General features: G+C 46.9%; 1 protein-coding gene across 1 annotated transcript in view; it reads right to left on the reverse strand.

Moving 5' to 3' along the window:
• Positions 1–264: 264 nt before the first annotated feature.
• Positions 265–16,640, reverse strand: part of LOC141107440 (butyrophilin subfamily 1 member A1-like) — a 177,170-nt gene continuing 160,794 nt past the window's right edge. Inside the window, exons 6-9 of the mRNA XM_073598159.1 lie at positions 15,177–15,197; positions 9,611–9,631; positions 5,013–5,039; positions 265–2,469 (exon numbers count right to left, since the gene is read on the reverse strand). Of these exons, the coding sequence (XP_073454260.1) occupies positions 1,931–2,469; positions 5,013–5,039; positions 9,611–9,631; positions 15,177–15,197 (608 nt within the window). The 3' untranslated portion in view covers positions 265–1,930. The remainder of the gene's footprint in view (positions 2,470–5,012; positions 5,040–9,610; positions 9,632–15,176; positions 15,198–16,640) is intronic.

The following is a 16,640-nucleotide window of genomic DNA, read 5'->3' on the forward strand; positions in this document are numbered from 1 at the left end:
TGGTGAACTCCATGACCAAGAGGGTTAAGGCAGTGCTGGAAAATAATGGTGGCCACACAAAATATTGACACTTTGGGCCCAATTTGGACATTTTCACTTAGGGGTGTACTCACTTTTGTTGTCAGCGGTTTAGACATTAATGGCTGTGTGTTGAGTTATTTTGAGGGGACAGCAAATTTACACTGTTATACAAGCTGTACACTCACTACTTTACATTGTAGCAAAGTGTCATTTCTTCAGTGTTGTCACATGAAAAGATATAATAAAATATTTACAAAAGTGTGAGGGGTGTACTTACTTTTGTGAGATACTATATGTGTGTCGGAAAGAGGGTGCACCACACATACAGATCCATGGACAGCATGCTCCCAGCATAGTTACCAAACTGCCAAAGACAGCTCCCAGCCTCTAAAAAAAATTGGGAACCGACAGGACTGTCTCCTCATCTTGTGACCACTTTGATAGCCATTCACAATGGTCATGTTCTTACCACCCCTCGGGCATAATAATTTGGTTAAAGGGACACTGGAGCTGGATGGGAAGGGGTTGAGCAGTGAGCAATGGTGGATTGATCTCCCACCTACAATGACCACCAACATAAGGGGTCACTTCTACACTGACCACCATTATGAACGGTACCTCGTATGTGCTGACTAGATCAGTCGCTAGTCATAGATAGGTGGTAGTGTGGGCGAGTAGGAGGAATTCCTCCTAGTAGGTTGTGCCCAATATTGAATAATGGCGGTGAATGGGGTATGGGCTGCTGCCCTTTTGGTACGATCTTATGATTGTTTCCGCATGTAGACTTGGGCAAGTAGGAAGGAAGAAGTGCCTAGCGTCAAAAGAAATACGAGTTTATTGGTAGATAAAAAGATGTTTATTGGAAGTGGCAATCAAGTCTATGCTGCCCCAGCAACCACAGCTTTCATTTTGCCAGTTTGTTTTCCAAAACCCTGCAAATAGGTATCCGGCTTGGAAACCTTTCCCATTGAAATAGCTGGCAGCAACAGATAGCCCTGAAGAAGGGGGAATCCTTTCCCCCGAAACGCGTTGGCTTGATGTGCTTGTTCACCACATCCAATAAACATCTTTTTATCTACTGTTAAACTTGTTTTTCTTTGGACAGTGGGTGCTCTTTCCTTCCTACTTTTTCAAGTCACTATTATGAAGAAGCGTTTTTCCGTTGACCACCAATGTAAAGGAACACTACCATTTTCACAGTTTTTGTTTCTTTTTTTTGGGCCGTTATTTGTTTCATTTAATTGTTTTTGGCCATACAGAGTAGGGGGGTGTTGTAAAATAATCTGCTATGGATGTCCAATATTCTACTTATGCCTACAAATTACCAATCGGGGTTCCCTGACACCTCAACATTATTTCAAGGGTTCCTCTGGGGTGAAATAGGTTGAGAACCAGTTTTAAAGTGAACCTGTGCTTTGCCCTTGCAAGTCATATCAACAGGTTTACTTGTATGCCCCCCTCCACAACAACACATACCCAACTTTCCTACATCCCCAATCACCCTTCATCCCACCACATCTTCAGGAAGGAAGAAAAATACTTCCAGGTCTGGGGAGATTTCAGCTTGCACCCCTTGTTCCCATGTGACAATAATGGTGCTTGGGGATTGGCTGCTCAGGCTGATAGTCCTCAACCTTGTGTTAATTCCTAATTGCGGCCTATAGAACTCACAGGGTTTCTTCTTCTCAATTCCTTGTTGAGGAGCAAAGAGGAGATACGTGTAACCAAATGAACCTGTTGCAATTAATGCGGAAAAGCCAATCTGCAGTAACACTGAATGATTACATTCTTGCATAGTCCTAATAGTAGCTGGTTCATGATTGTTGACCATTGGTCATTGATCATCTCATTGGTTGATGTGAATTGTACATTACTCTGTTCAGTCTATTCAGTATCTTTCGGTGTCACGCTAACCACCATTTTGACCTTTTAATCGCATTGTGCCGCCTTTTTTGCCAAGCCAGAAGAATGGCAGGACACTTTCCCTTCCCTGACCCACATCAGTGAAGGAATAGAGCATATCCCAGCTTCTGGGGTCATAGAAGGTGAGCTTCCTTGGACCTGACAGATTGAGGTAGACCCCAACTTTCTGCAAGGTGCCTCCCACTAAGGGCAATGGGCTCTCCTGTGTGTCCAGGGCTGTAAAGGCCTCCGTAAATCGGGAGATGCACCAAATCAGCGTCTGGGGGCGAAACATGTAGGCATCACCCCTTCTTTGCAGTTTTGGAGAAGCAACGCCAACCGCCCACTCCAGTCCATCTCCCACCTCCACCTCCCAGTAGTGGCAGCCCTGGGTAAAGGCTGGGAGGCCAAGACAGCAACGTTCAGTCTCGAAACGGGCATTGCTTAGTGTGGGCATGTCGGGAGGAGGCCGGTTCATGAGGGTTTGGAAGTCCTCGGTGACGGACAGCTCTGGATGGGCGGTCTCGGGGGAGAAGGTGATGAACTCTGCAAGGGAACAGCAAAGGTATCGATGAGTCTCACAATCTTTTTTAAGTTGTTTTCCTAAAGCTGAACTCAGCACAAAAATGGACAAAAATAACTCTGTCAGTTACTTAAAGTAATTGTAAGGGCTCGTTTTTTGTTTTTTTTTAAAATAACAAACTTACCTCCAGTGTGCAGCTTGTTTTACACAGAGTGGCCCCAAACCTCGTCTTCTGGGGTCCCTCGGCGGCTCTCACGGTTCCTCCCTGCATCAGATAACCCCCTAGGAGAAGCGCTCTCCCAGGGGGGTTTACCTTGTAGGCTCGCTCCTGAGTCCAGAATTTGCGTCCATAGACACAAATGCCGGACTCGGCCCCGCCCCCCAAAAAAGGCTTCCAAAAAAAAGGTCCAGGAGATTTGGTTATCTTAGTCAAGCATAGCCGAAACACAGTGCAAAACAGTCAACGTTGACTGTTTTTTTGGAAGCCTTTTTGGGCGTTCCCCTGTCCAGCCCTTTTCTACTGCCTGATTCAAAGCCTATTACGCACTTCATTGCTTTCACTGGCGTTTGCGAATGTATGTTTTCTTGGTTCCAATACATGTCTTTTGACTCTGTCATATCCAAGTATCACGCCTTGATCCATCCAGCGCATTCCCTTGCTTCTTACATGTCTCTATCATTGCTTTTATCGGCACTTCTTGGGCCCTCTGTAGCCAAATACAGGGCCGAGTTCAACTAATGCCCCTGGTTGCCTGACAGTGCTCACTCCGTGTCCTGGGAGCTTTACTCGTGTCTTTACTCTTCTTTACTATTTGTCTATTCCCCTGATGAAGCCAATGTATTGGCGAAACTAGTAGGGATGAATTGACCATCGACTACCTTTCAAACATCTATGGTGTTGGTCAATATACAATCAGAAAAGAAAGAGGGCGCACCAACCTAGTGCATTACCACTGATAAACTTTAATGCAGCATAAAAACAGTAAAAATTATACTCACAAACGAGCTAATAAAAATAGCTTTCAAAAGGGCGCAAAAGCGCTGTTTCTGTGGATCTACACCCCAGGACCTGTTGCCGAGAGGATCAGACCGGTGCAAATGGCTGATGGCTTACGCGTTTCGGGGGAGCACCCCTTTCTTCAGAGCCTAAGCGGGCAAATCTCTTTCTTTTCTGATTTTTTATAGCTTGAATACCCATTGTTCAAATGAGGGCTGCAAGACGCTAGGCATTACTTCTATAGGTGGCTGCACCACATATCCAGTTCATGAACACCTGAGCGCAGGAGAGGTCTTTTTTTTTTTTTTTTTTTCTTGTGTTGGTCAATATACAAAATTGTAAAGTGCTCTTTGTCTATTTTATCTACATATAATATATGTGCATGAACTATGTTTTTTAGAATTGTATACTAATAAAGATTTGATATTTTTATAATAATTGTGTTCTAAATTGTTTTTGGCTCCGCTATAATCCCCTTCTCCCTGCTCTACTATACATAATTTGTTTAGGGATGAGGTGCCGTATCTATTAGGACATTCCACCCACTACCTCTTTTTTTTCCCTGTGTATTACCTACTCCTGAGCCCATCACTCTGTGCGTTACTTAATCCTGACCCCAGCACCCTGTGTATTACCTATCTTGACCCTATAACCCTGTTTGTTACTTACTCCTGACCCCAGCACCCTGTGTGTTACTTACTCCTGACCCCAGCACCCTGTGTGTTACTTACTCCTGACCCCAGGATCCCGTGTGTTACTCCTGACCCCAGGACCCTGTGTGTTACTTACTCCTGACCCCAGCACCCTGTGTGTTACTTACTCCTGACCCCAGGACCCTGTGTGTTACTTACTCCTGACCCCAGGACCCTGTGTCTTACTTACTCCTGACCCCAGCACCCTGTGTCTTACTTACTCCTGACCCCAGGACCCTGTGTCTTACTTACTCCTGACCCCAGCAATTTGTACCTTATTCATTCCCGACCCAGCACTCTGTACATTATTTACTCCTGACCTCAGCACCGTGTGTGTTACTTAATCCTGATCCATGCACTCTCCTTGTTACGTAATCCTGACCCCTGCACTCCATGCTTTACACTCTTCACAGAGAGCAGCATAGGCTCAGGTTTTTATAACTATACCCATTTTAACCCCACTTAGACCCCACCCACTATCACCAAATTTTGGCCACACCCACAACCACTTGTTCACCACATCATTTCCCTTCTCGTGGTGCCCAAGGTATTTTCTCTTTATACTTTCAATATCTGCCTCTTTTTTCAAAAGTCTGTGACTGATTTTAGGGCATGTTAAAAAATGGGAGAGGACGTTATTTTGTGGTTGAGGGTGTGGTGTCATGGGCATGGTTAAAAGTGGGCGCAGCCAGCATGGGTGTCCGTAATCAAAATGCATTAAAATACATGCATTAAGAGTCCACGTGTGGCATGATTCACTGCAACCATTATCCACCAGGTGGGGGGCGATAGAAGAGGGGGAGACCCCAGGAGAGGTGACATGGCATGGACAGTATAGGGGGGGGTGACGGAGGTCTGGAATCTGGAGGACACTTACCTGGACTCATCACGGCTTTCCTCCAATCTAAAATCAGACAACACAGGAGATGTCAACCAGTCATTAAAGAGAACCTGTCATCAACTTAAAAAATTTCAGGTAAATAAAATTTTTTAGATACAGTAAAGTAAGTTTTATTTACTTGCGATGGGTCTCTGTACCCGCTAAAACATTTGACCAATACAGGAAGAGTCAGTTCCCTAGGACCGCCCCCAGCTTACCTGCTCATTATATTATATATATATATATATATATATATATATATATATATATATATATATATATATATATAAATAATATACTGTATATAATACACTGTATAATGTTTGGGGGTTTTATGTAATCTTCAGACCTAAAATTATTTTTTAACCACTTCGGGACCGCCCGCAATGTACTGCAGATGGGCACAGCAACGTACCTGCCACTTTTGGGTACAGGGTGTGCGCATGGGCCCCCGCCCCGCCGACACCTGCCGTGATTGGACACAATGGGATTTTGGCAGCAGGTCCTGGGCCAATGACTCATGTGCAGGGACCTGCTGATCGCCTGTGTCCAATCACAGACCAGAGCCCTGTGTTGCTAAACAACACAGGGCTCTGTACGGAGGGAACAATCTCTCTGTTACTTATCCCTGCAAGAAGGAACAAAGAGATTTTTAGTAAAGTGCAGCACATAATACATACATTAACACTGGTTAGGCACCAGTGGCAGCTGGTGCTCAATATTTTGGGGGGGGGGGGGGGGCAAACAAACCTAGGCCCCTTAACTCACACTATTGCACCCCCCCCCACGGGAGACAGACAGGAAGGTGGTGATCAGTGGCCTTACCTTAGGAGGCTGATGACGAGGTGGTGCTGGATCCGGGGTAGGGCTCCTGGAAGCTTAAAGAGGCTGTATTTGCCACTCTCTGCCCCTCCACCTGCTGCTCCTCGCCCCAGCTTGCCGAGGAAAGAGGTGGGGCAATTGCTTCTAATCCCGGCCGAACAGGACTTCCTAAGACTCCCTGGCCAACCGGGTTTCAGGACCCGCTTCCTGATTGGCCGGGAGGAGAATCAGGAAGACATTAGCGAATATTAGTTCACTATTGTCACACAACTGGGTGAGCTCAGGGTGCAGTGCTCTGAGCCCCGAGCCCACCCTTTTTTTAAGCCAATTGGAGCCTCAGGCTCTAATCATGTGCTTTAAAAAAAAAACAAAAAACATTGAAATCCATGCGTCCAGCGCCCTGCATGTAGATTAGGGGCCGGGCGCATGGATAGGGGGGGGCGGCACCCCTAATGGAGCGGCCGCCACTGTTAGGCACACAGGTAGCCCCATGATTACCATGAGATGTTAACCCCTTCCCAGCCAGTGTCATTAGTACAGTGATAGTGTATAATATTATCACTGATCGCTGTATTAGTGTCACTGGTGATGTCAGTGGCAGTTAGTCCCCCCCCCTCCTCCGTGTCAGTAAGTGTCAGATTATCGGCCGCACTACCACAGCCCTATTATAAGTTGCTAATCGCCATATTATTATTAAAAAAAAGAAATACAAATTCCAGTACATATACCATCATTCATAGACACTAATGCCGCGTACACACGGTCGGACTTTCTAGAAAGCTAGGTCCGACGTACTTGCCGCCAGACTTCCGGCGGACTACCGCCGGACTTTCTGAACGGCCGGACTTGCCTACACACGGCCGGACTTTCCGGAATCCGGTCTTCCCGACGGACTTCCGCCGGACTTTCAGAACGAACGGACTTTCCCACACACGGACAAGTCCGTTCATTTTGAACGTGACTTTGGTACGACGGGACTAGAAAAGGAATTCAATCTCGCCGCTTTTTTTGGCGAGATTGAAACCTTGCGAGCCCCGTCGCAGGCCCTTAGGTCTGGTATGGATTATAAAGGGGAACCCCTACGCCGAAAAAAACGGCGTGGGGTCCCCCTAAAATCCATACCAGACCCCGATCCGAGCACGCAGCCTGGCCGGTCAGGAAAGGGGGTGGGGACGAGCGAGCGCCCCCCCCCCTCCTGAACCGTACCAGGCCGCATGCCCTCAACATGGGGGGTGGGTGCTTTGGGGGAGGGGGGCGCCCTGCGCCCCCCCCCCCAAAGCACCTTGTCCCCATGTTGATGAGGACAAGGGCCTCTTCCCGACAACCCTGGCCGTTGGTTGTCGGGGTCTGCGGGCGGGGGCTTATCGGAATCTGGGAGCCCCCTTTAATAAGGGGGCCCCCAGATCCCGGCCCCCCACCCTATGTAAATGAGTATGGGGTACATGGTACCCCTACCCATTTACCTAGGTAAAAAGTGTCAGTAATAAAACACAACACAGGTTTTTAAAATAATTTATTAAACAGCTCCGGGGGGGTCTTCTTCCGTCTTCGGGGGTCCCTCCGGTTCATCTTCTCCCGGCGTCCGGTTGGTTCTTCTCCGCTCTCCGGCCTCTTCTCCCGGTGTCGCAGGTCTTCGGCCGGCCCCTCCGCTCTCTTCATGTAGCTCTATTGCGAGCGGAGGTCCGGACTTCTGGGCTTCTTGGCTTCTTGGCTTCTCTTCTCTTCTCTTCTCTTCTCCCAGATGTTGACACGACGCTCTCTCCGGCTGGACTGGTCTCTGAGGGCTGCGTTGTGACTTATATAGGCGGAGACCCCGCCCCCATATGATGTCACAGTCCCTGGGCATGCTGGGACTGTGACGTTTTAGGGGGCGTGGTCGACCACGCCCCCTAAAACGTCACAGTCCCAGCATGCCCAGGGACTGTGACATCATATGGGGGCGGGGTCTCCGCCTATATAAGTCACAACGCAGCCCTCAGAGACCAGTCCAGCCGGAGAGAGCGTCGTGTCAACATCTGGGAGAAGAGAAGAGAAGAGAAGAGAAGCCAAGAAGCCAAGAAGCCCAGAAGTCCGGACCTCCGCTCGCAATAGAGCTACATGAAGAGAGCGGAGGGGCCGGCCGAAGACCTGCGACACCGGTGAGAAGAGGCCGGAGAGCGGAGAAGAACCAACCGGACGCCGGGAGAAGATGAACCGGAGGGACCCCCGAAGACGGAAGAAGACCCCCCCGGAGCTGTTTAATAAATTATTTTAAAAACCTGTGTTGTGTTTTATTACTGACACTTTTTACCTAGGTAAATGGGTAGGGGTACCATGTACCCCATACTCATTTACATAGGGTGGGGGGCCGGGATCTGGGGGCCCCCTTATTAAAGGGGGCTCCCAGATTCCGATAAGCCCCCGCCCGCAGACCCCGACAACCAACGGCCAGGGTTGTCGGGAAGAGGCCCTTGTCCTCATCAACATGGGGACAAGGTGCTTTGGGGGGGGGGGCGCAGGGCGCCCCCCTCCCCCCAAAGCACCCACCCCCCATGTTGAGGGCATGCGGCCTGGTACGGTTCAGGAGGGGGGGGGGGGGCGCTCGCTCGTCCCCACCCCCTTTCTGGACCGGCCAGGCTGCGTGCTCGGATCGGGGTCTGGTATGGATTTTAGGGGGACCCCACGCCGTTTTTTTCGGCGTAGGGGTTCCCCTTTATAATCCATACCAGACCTAAGGGCCTGGTATGCCCCGCGCTCGCCGCAATAGGAAGATTTGTTTTTCCTATTGCAGCGAGCGCGAGATGCAGCAACCTGCTCCTCCGTCGTATCTGGTCCTTCGGACTAGCATACAGACGAACGGGCTTTCCGTCAGGAACTGAGTCCGGCGGAGGTACGACGTAAAGATTTGAAGCAGGCTTCAAATCTAAAGTACGTCGGATTTCCGCAAAAATCCGACCGAAACGGTCCGTCGGAAGTCCGATGGAGACACACACGGTCGGACTTTCCGCCGGACTTTGTCCGGCGGCGTCCGTCGGACTTTTGCAGGTGAAAAGTCCGACCGTGTGTACGCGGCATAAGGCTCGGTTCACATATATGCGAATCGGACGCGTTTTTAACTGCACCCGATTCGGATAACATGTGTGAACTAACTGAACCGGCTTCAATGGAGCCGGTTCACACATGTCTGGTGCGGCCGCAATCCATTTTGCAAAGAGTCCTGTGTGATTTTTGGGTCCGGTTCAGGTGCAAATTCAGGTAAAAACCGCACTAGACTCCGGACTGCAAACGGACATGTGTGAACCCAGCCTAACCAATAATACACATTTATTGGGATTTTTTTTTTTTACCCAAAAATATGCAGCAGAATACATTTTGGCTAAAATTTTATGAAGAAATTTCGTTTTTTTTCCGGATATATTCTACAGTAGAAAGTAAAAAATATCGTTTTTTTTCCAAAATTTTTGGTCTTACCACCAAAAGAAAGCTCTATTTGTGTGAAAAAAAAAAAAATATATAAATGTAATTTGGGTACAGTGTTGCATGACCGCACAATTACCAGCCAAAGTAGCGCAGTGCTGAATAGCAAAAAAAACAACCTGGTCATGAAGGGGGGGGTAAACCTTCCAAAGTTGAAGTGGTTAAACCCGGGCACAAGAAAGAAAAAAAAAAAAGAAAAAATGTCTCCAACAACGAAAGGGTTAAAAGAGTTTGAATGACGCATGCCCAGCCTGCATTGTGTGTCTGCCATCCCCCCCCCCCCCCAGCCCTTAGTATGAGCCCCCCCACTTTACTTACCACTTCTGAGCACAGCTCACCTGGATCACCACAAACAGAAAAAAAAAAGACGATTAAAATTCCACCAGAGCGGGAACAAAGACAGAAAAATAAATCGCTTTTCTATGCAAATCATTTTCTAACTCATCAATATTAAAATATGACCTTTGTATTTTCAATCCGCAGACTGTCACTTTCTAAATAGATCAAAAAATTCAAATGTCGCTTCCTTTCAATCTGGTGACCCCGGGGCGTTCGCTCTGCAAGCCACTGGTCTATAAAATGCTCCCAGAAATCACAATTCTTCCTCGTGGGATTGGTTGATTGGTCCGTGGTTTGCTCTAAAAGTCAAAACTGGTGAGATACCCCCTCCCCCCCCCGAGGCTCATCTCCTCCACAAAGGACTCATATTCTGCATAATACCTTTGAGATTGCTTGGGTGGGTGATTGTTCTGTTCCTCTTATATGCATTCTTTTTCTGTTGTGTAGTACGGCATTGGGATTTGGTATCTCTCTCTGTTTTCCTCCCCTGTTTAGTGCTAGTTAGTTCTGTCCCTCCTTTATGTCATTTTCTTTTTCTGTTGTGGTATTGTGCTGTATCAGGTTGCTATTGGTTTTATGTATGCTGACATCTAGTGGTGGTTTTGAAGGAGAGAAAGGGGGAAGGAGGGGGTAAGGGGGTGCAGAGGAGGGGGGTTGTTGGGGAAATGGGAGAGGAAGGAAAGGGAGGGGGGAAAAAAGAACGAGGATGGGTGAATGATCAAAACGGGAAAAGAAGAGGTGGGGGGGAGGGAGAAATGGGGGAATGGGATGGGAAGGGAGGGGGGGCGAAAGGGAAAAAGGGAAGGTTGGGGAGAATGGGGTGAGGGGGTAGGGGAAAAAAGGGGAAAGAAAGGGAGGAGGGAAGAGGGGGGCAAAAGGGAAGAGGGGGAGCGGAAAAAAGGGGGGGAAAGGGGGGAGAAGAGAGGGGGAGGAAAAAGAAGGGTGAGAGAAAAAGAAAAATGGGGGGGGGGGGGGAACAAGGAGAGAAAGGGAAGGGGGGGGGGGGGTGTTGTTGGGGAAGTGGGTGGTGGGGGGGTTTGGATTAGTGGGGGTGTGAAGGGGGGAGGGGGAGGATGGGGGTGAGAGGAAATGGGTGGTGGTGGAGAAGGGAGTGGCATATATACCTAATGGTTTAAAAGAATTATAATTGGTTTCCTAAATGACCCTAATCTCATGGGTTTCCTTTGTGTACCCCGGCCAACTATTGCAGTAATTTCCCACTGACCTATTACATCTCAGGTTACCAGGTGGTCCATATCTGCCCCTGAACTAGGTCAGAAATAGTCAAATTTCCAAAATATTCTGTTTACAAATAAAGTTTTGTATTAGTGCCGGTTCACACAGGGGCAACACGACTTGCAAGACTAAGTCGCCTGACAAGTCGCCCCTGTGTGAACCGGGGCTTATAGATTTGGGGCTATTCAGCCCCTTATTACCTGTTGCAATCAATGTGTTTTTTCTATGTACTAAATGTTGTGTATAGTTGGTGAAATTAATCTGGGTTGTTGCTTTCCTCACAGTCTCTTCCTGGCTGCTCTTTTCTTCTCCCCAGCGGCGGACATGTGACTCCCCTGGTGAGGGTGTTTTTCCTTGAGGGAACTGCCCCTCTCTTGCATTGCCTATGTTTTGGGCTTCCCTGTCCATTCGACATAAGACTGCGTGCGCTTGTGCAGTAGCGTGGTACCACGCACCTGCGCAGTGTAGGGAGCCAGACCCGATGACGTCACGCACCGCCGTCAGGCGGTGTGCATATGGCTTCCGGGTTGGGGAGCTCATTTAATGGGCCTCGGCCCACTAGTGAGCACCGCGGATTCCTCTCACCCCCAACCTCCCCTCCTCCCTTCACACCCCCACTATTATTTTAATATTTTCTCCCCTTGTCCCCCCCCCTTTTTTTTTTTCTCTCCCCCCCTCTCTTCTCCCCCCTTTTTCCCCCTCCCCCTTTTTTTCCCCTACCTTGCTCCCTTTTTTCCCCTACCTCCTCACCCCCATCTCCCAACTTTCACTTTTCCCCTTCCCCTTCCCATCCGCACCCCCCCCCCTTTCTCTCCCCCCCCCCCACTGTTCTTTTCCCGTTTTGGTCATTCACCCGTCGTCCTCCTTTTTTTCCCCCCTCCCCTTCCTCCCTCTCCCATTTCCCCAACAACCCCCCTCCCTTCCTCTCCCGGTGCACTATACAATCCCCATATAGGTATTACTTTACCAACCATTCTGTATATATATTTATTCCTACCCCTATCTAGATTAAATTTCCGCATAATCCCCCTTGTCCGTCGAGGGGGAATATTTTGAGCAGCCGGGCTTTGTACCTGGCGATTGACCTGTTGGGTAATCAACCTCTCAATGTTACCACTATGTTCTATGTATATAATATACCTTTATAATTCTTTAATTGTGTGTTCTTGTGTCTTATTTGATCGTTTGTTTTATAGATTATTCCTCCTGACGAAGCGCTCTATGTACCGTGAGACTAGTAGAGGACTGGTTAATCGATGAGAAAACCCCATCAACAGATACCTCTTGGGGAAACCTTTAAGTATCTGTATACTGTTATTTTGAAACCTTTTATTGTGATCTATGCATGCCTTTTTTATATGTAATAAATGATTTCATTTTTACCTAAGATTTCTTTTTGTGTATCAGTACCGAGATAGTCCACCACAAAACCTTGTGGGTTGGAGGATATGTTTGGTCAGCCTCAGCAACTTTTCTCACGCTCCCGTCCCTTCCCTTTTCTCCCTATATCATTTTTGGATGATGGCAGGGCCGTCTTTTCGCATGGGCACGCTGGGCAGTTGCCTGGGGGCCCCACTTGCCTAGGGGGCCCCACCTGCCCAGCGACCCCAGCCAGGGCCGGACTGGCCTACCGGGATATCGGGAAATTTCCAGGTAGGCTGCTTGCCCTGTGGCCACATTGAGTTGTGGCTGCAGGGTTCCGCTCTTTCCCTCCTCCTCCACCTCCTGTGTATCACGGAGCTGGCTGGGTCTGTGTTCGGTGGCCCCGCTGTAACAAGGTCCTGCCCCCCTAGACCGGCTCGTCTGATAGTAGATTGAATCAGTGTTCCGCCTATCACACGAGCCGATCTAGGGGGGCGGGACCTTGCTACAGCATGGCCGCCGAACACAGACCCAGCCAGCTCCGTGATACACAGGAGGAGATGCCCGCTGTGTGTGTGTTACCAGGCGATGGTGAGTCTGGTATTATTTGGCACAGTGATGCTGCATTCATGGGCACAGTGAGGCTGTAATGGTGGGCACAGTGAGGGTGCAATGGAGGGCACAGTGAAGCTGCAATGGTGGGCACAGTGAGGCCGCATTCACGGGCACAGTGAGGCTGCAATGGTGGGCACAGTGAGGCTGCAATGGTGGGCACAGTGAGGCTGCAATGGTGGGCACAGTGAGGCTGCAATGGTGGGCACAGTGAGGCTGCAATGGTGGGCACAGTGAGGCTGCAATGGTGGGCACAGTGAGGCTGCATTCATGGGCACAGTGAAGCTGCAATGGTGGGCACAGTGAGGCTGCAATGGTGGGCACAGTGAGGCTGCAATGGTGGGCACAGTGAGGCTGCAATGGTGGGCGCAGTGAGGCTGCATTAATGGGCACAGTGAGTATTGCCCGGGGGCCTATAATGCTCTTAAGATGGCACTGGATGATGGTACTTTTTTATGCCTAGGTTTAGGCCTTGATATTGGAGGCTATACTCAAAAATTTCCTACAGCATTGGATTTGATATCTCTCTCTGTTTTTCCTCTCTTGTTTAGTGCTAGTTAGTTCTGTTGTATACTGTACTGTATCAGGTTGCTGTTGTTTTTATGTATGCTGACATCTAGTGGTAGTTTTGGGCCATCACAGCATTTTATTTAGTATCTCCCTCTGTTTTCCTGCCCTGTTTAGTGCTAGTTCGTTCTGTTCCTCCTGTATGTATTTTTGTTCTGTTGTGGTATTATACTGTATCTGGTAGCTATTGTTTTTATGTATGCTGACATCTAGTGGTTGTTTAGGGCCATCGCAACATTTGATTAAGTATGTCCCTCTGTTTTTCCCCTCCTGGATAGTGCTAGTTAGTTCTGTTGTGTATTGTACTGGATCAGGTTGCTGTTGTTCTTATGTATGCTGACATCTAGTGGTTATTTAGGACCATTACAGTATTGGATTTGGTATCTCCGTCTGTTTCCTCATCCTCTTTAGTGCTAGTTAGTTTTGTCTTTTCTTTATGTATTTTGTTGTTATTGTTTGTATTATATTGTATCAGGTTGCTATTGTTCTTATGCATGCTGACATCTAGTGGTGGTTTAGGACCATCACAGCATTGGATTGGGTATCTCCCTCTGTTTTCCGGTCTTGTTTAGTGCTAGTTAGTTCTGCCCTCCTTTATATATTTTTATTTCTGTTGTGATATTGTACTGTATCAGGTTGCTATTGTTCTTATGCATGCTGCCATCTAGTGGTGGTTTAGAATCATCACATCATTGGATTTGGTATTTCCCTCTGTGTTCCCCTCCTGTTTAGTGCTAGTTAGTTCTGTCCCTTTTTTATGTATTTTTATTTCTGTTGTGATATTGTACTGTATAAAAGTAGCTATTGTTTTTGTGCATGCTGCCATCTAGTGACGGTTTAGGGTCATCACATCATTGGATTTGGTATTTCCCTCTGTGTTCCCCTCCTGTTTAGTGCTGGTTAGTTCAGTCATAAGCAAGCAATACATTATACAATTTTATTTCCTTCAACCGCAGATTGAAGGAAAGAATAATTGCTAGATTCCCCCATCAACGCTGACTGTGTTGATAAAAGGATAACAGGAACTTCGGTGGTCTGTACCTGGAATTGTTCTGACGAGCGTGTACACACGTTGGTTTGTATGTATATGATTAATTTCCCGATTTTATCAGTAAAGTCTGCCCAGGGATAATGCACTAGGCCGGTGCCCCCTCTGTTTGTTGATGGTTGCAGCTCGATGGGGGGATTCCCTCCAGCCGCGTGATTGTTTTTCAGACAGGTGGAGGTTTCCCCTCTATCAGAATACAACAATCACTGCTGGCGGCTATAGCCAAAAAAAATAAAACCCGAAAGGCTGGTTGTACTGAAGTCAATTGATTGATCAACTTTGGTACAACCATCCTGCCCAAACGCATCAAAATCCATCCGCTTCCTACCGAACTGACCTCATTTCGATCCGTCTATGGCCGGCCATAACTAGATCCTCCCTGCTTTATTCCATGCCCTCAGTCAGTGTTAGTCATTTTTTTTTTACACTTCCAAAGTCTGGAAAACCATCCTCTGTGATGAAATTGTTTGAGGTAGAACTGCATTAGAGTGAATGTCTGTGTTTTATAGATGAGTTATACTGCCTGTGGAGGGTGCCAAGTCAGCAGGTGACCATACAGACTGGGGTCCCGGAGGTATGTCAATGGATAAAGGGGCATTTGCAACAGAACAATAATATAGATAAGATGAGAAAGAGACATGGAAACAGGGAAAGGTGTCCTTGCAATGCATATAGTTTACAGATATAATGTATCAGTATAACTCCATAAAAAAGCTTACTATTTCTTGTCTGTAGTTCATCTACAAAAAAAAAAAAAAAAAAAAAAAAAAAGAATAAAATAAATAAATATTTAGAAAATGAGGGTAAACCGATTAAATAGAGAATACTATTCATTTAGTATATTATTATTATTATTATATATTAGTATAGTGGACCTTTCAGTAAGTTTACAAGTCACAATATACAGCAACAATACCATTTGTTTTTTTTTTAAATAAAAGCTCCACCTTTCATTATTAATCGCTTTTGCCGACCAGCCGCCGCGGTTGTACTGCGGCAACACGGCTCGGCTGCGCGAATCGCCGTCATGTTACGTCAGTAACATAGACGGCCACTAGGGGGCACGTGCGCGATCACCGCCGGGCTCCCGCGATCGCTCATTACACACCAAGAACCGGGATCTCTGTGTGTAAACACAGTTTCCGGTTCTCCGAGGGGAGAACAGACAGATCGTCTGTTCATACCGAGTATGAACAGCGATCTGTCATCTCCCCTGCACAGTCCCCTCCCCCCCTTCAGTTAGAACACACACTAGGACACACTTAACCCCTTCACTGCCAGTGACATTTTTTACAGTAATCAATGCAATTTTATAGCTCTGATCACTGTAAAAATGCCAGTGGTCCCAAAAAATGTGTCAAAATTGTCCGACGTGTCCGCCATAATGTCGCAGTCCCGATAAAAAATGCAGATCGCTCCCATTACTAGTAAAAAAAAAAAAATTATAATAAAAATGCCATAAAACTATCCCCTATTTTGTAGGCGCTATAACTTTTGCGCAAACCAATCAATATACGCTTATTGCGATTTTTTTTTTTTTTTTTTTACCAAAAATATGTAGAAGAATATGTATCAGCCTAAACTGAGGAAAAAAAATGTTTTTTTATATATTTTTGGGGGATAATTATTATAGCAAAAAATAAAAAAATATAGCTTTTTTTTCAAAATTGTCGCTCTTTTTTTGTTTATAGCGCAAAAAATAAAAACCGCAGAGGCGATCAAATACCACCAAAAGAAAGCTCTATTTGTGGGAAAAAAAGGACGTCAATTTTGTTTGGGAGCCACGTCACACGACCGCACGATTGTCAGTTAAAGCGACGCAGTGCCGAATCGCATAAAATGCTCTGGTCTTTGGGCAGCCAAATGGTCCGGGGCTGAAGTGGCTTGAGCTCCAGTCCTAGACATGTGTGCTGCCGAAAAATTTTTTGTTTTTCATTTCATTTGTTTTTTGTTTCTATCGTAAATTTGAAAATTCGTAAATTCAGAAAATTTGTAACTCTAAAATTTGGAAATTCGTAAATTCGGAAATCCGAAAATAAGAAAGAAAATTTGAAAATCTGAAAATTCGAAATAATAACTAACTAACTAATAATAAATAACTCTTAAATTATAGGTATTGGAATTTCCTTTCAGATTTGGCTGTTAGTGAACGTAACGAATACGAATTTATCCGAAGTTACGAC

This window comes from Aquarana catesbeiana, linkage group LG09 (assembly GCF_042186555.1).
Source record: "Aquarana catesbeiana isolate 2022-GZ linkage group LG09, ASM4218655v1, whole genome shotgun sequence".
Lineage (NCBI taxonomy): Eukaryota > Metazoa > Chordata > Amphibia > Anura > Ranidae > Aquarana > Aquarana catesbeiana.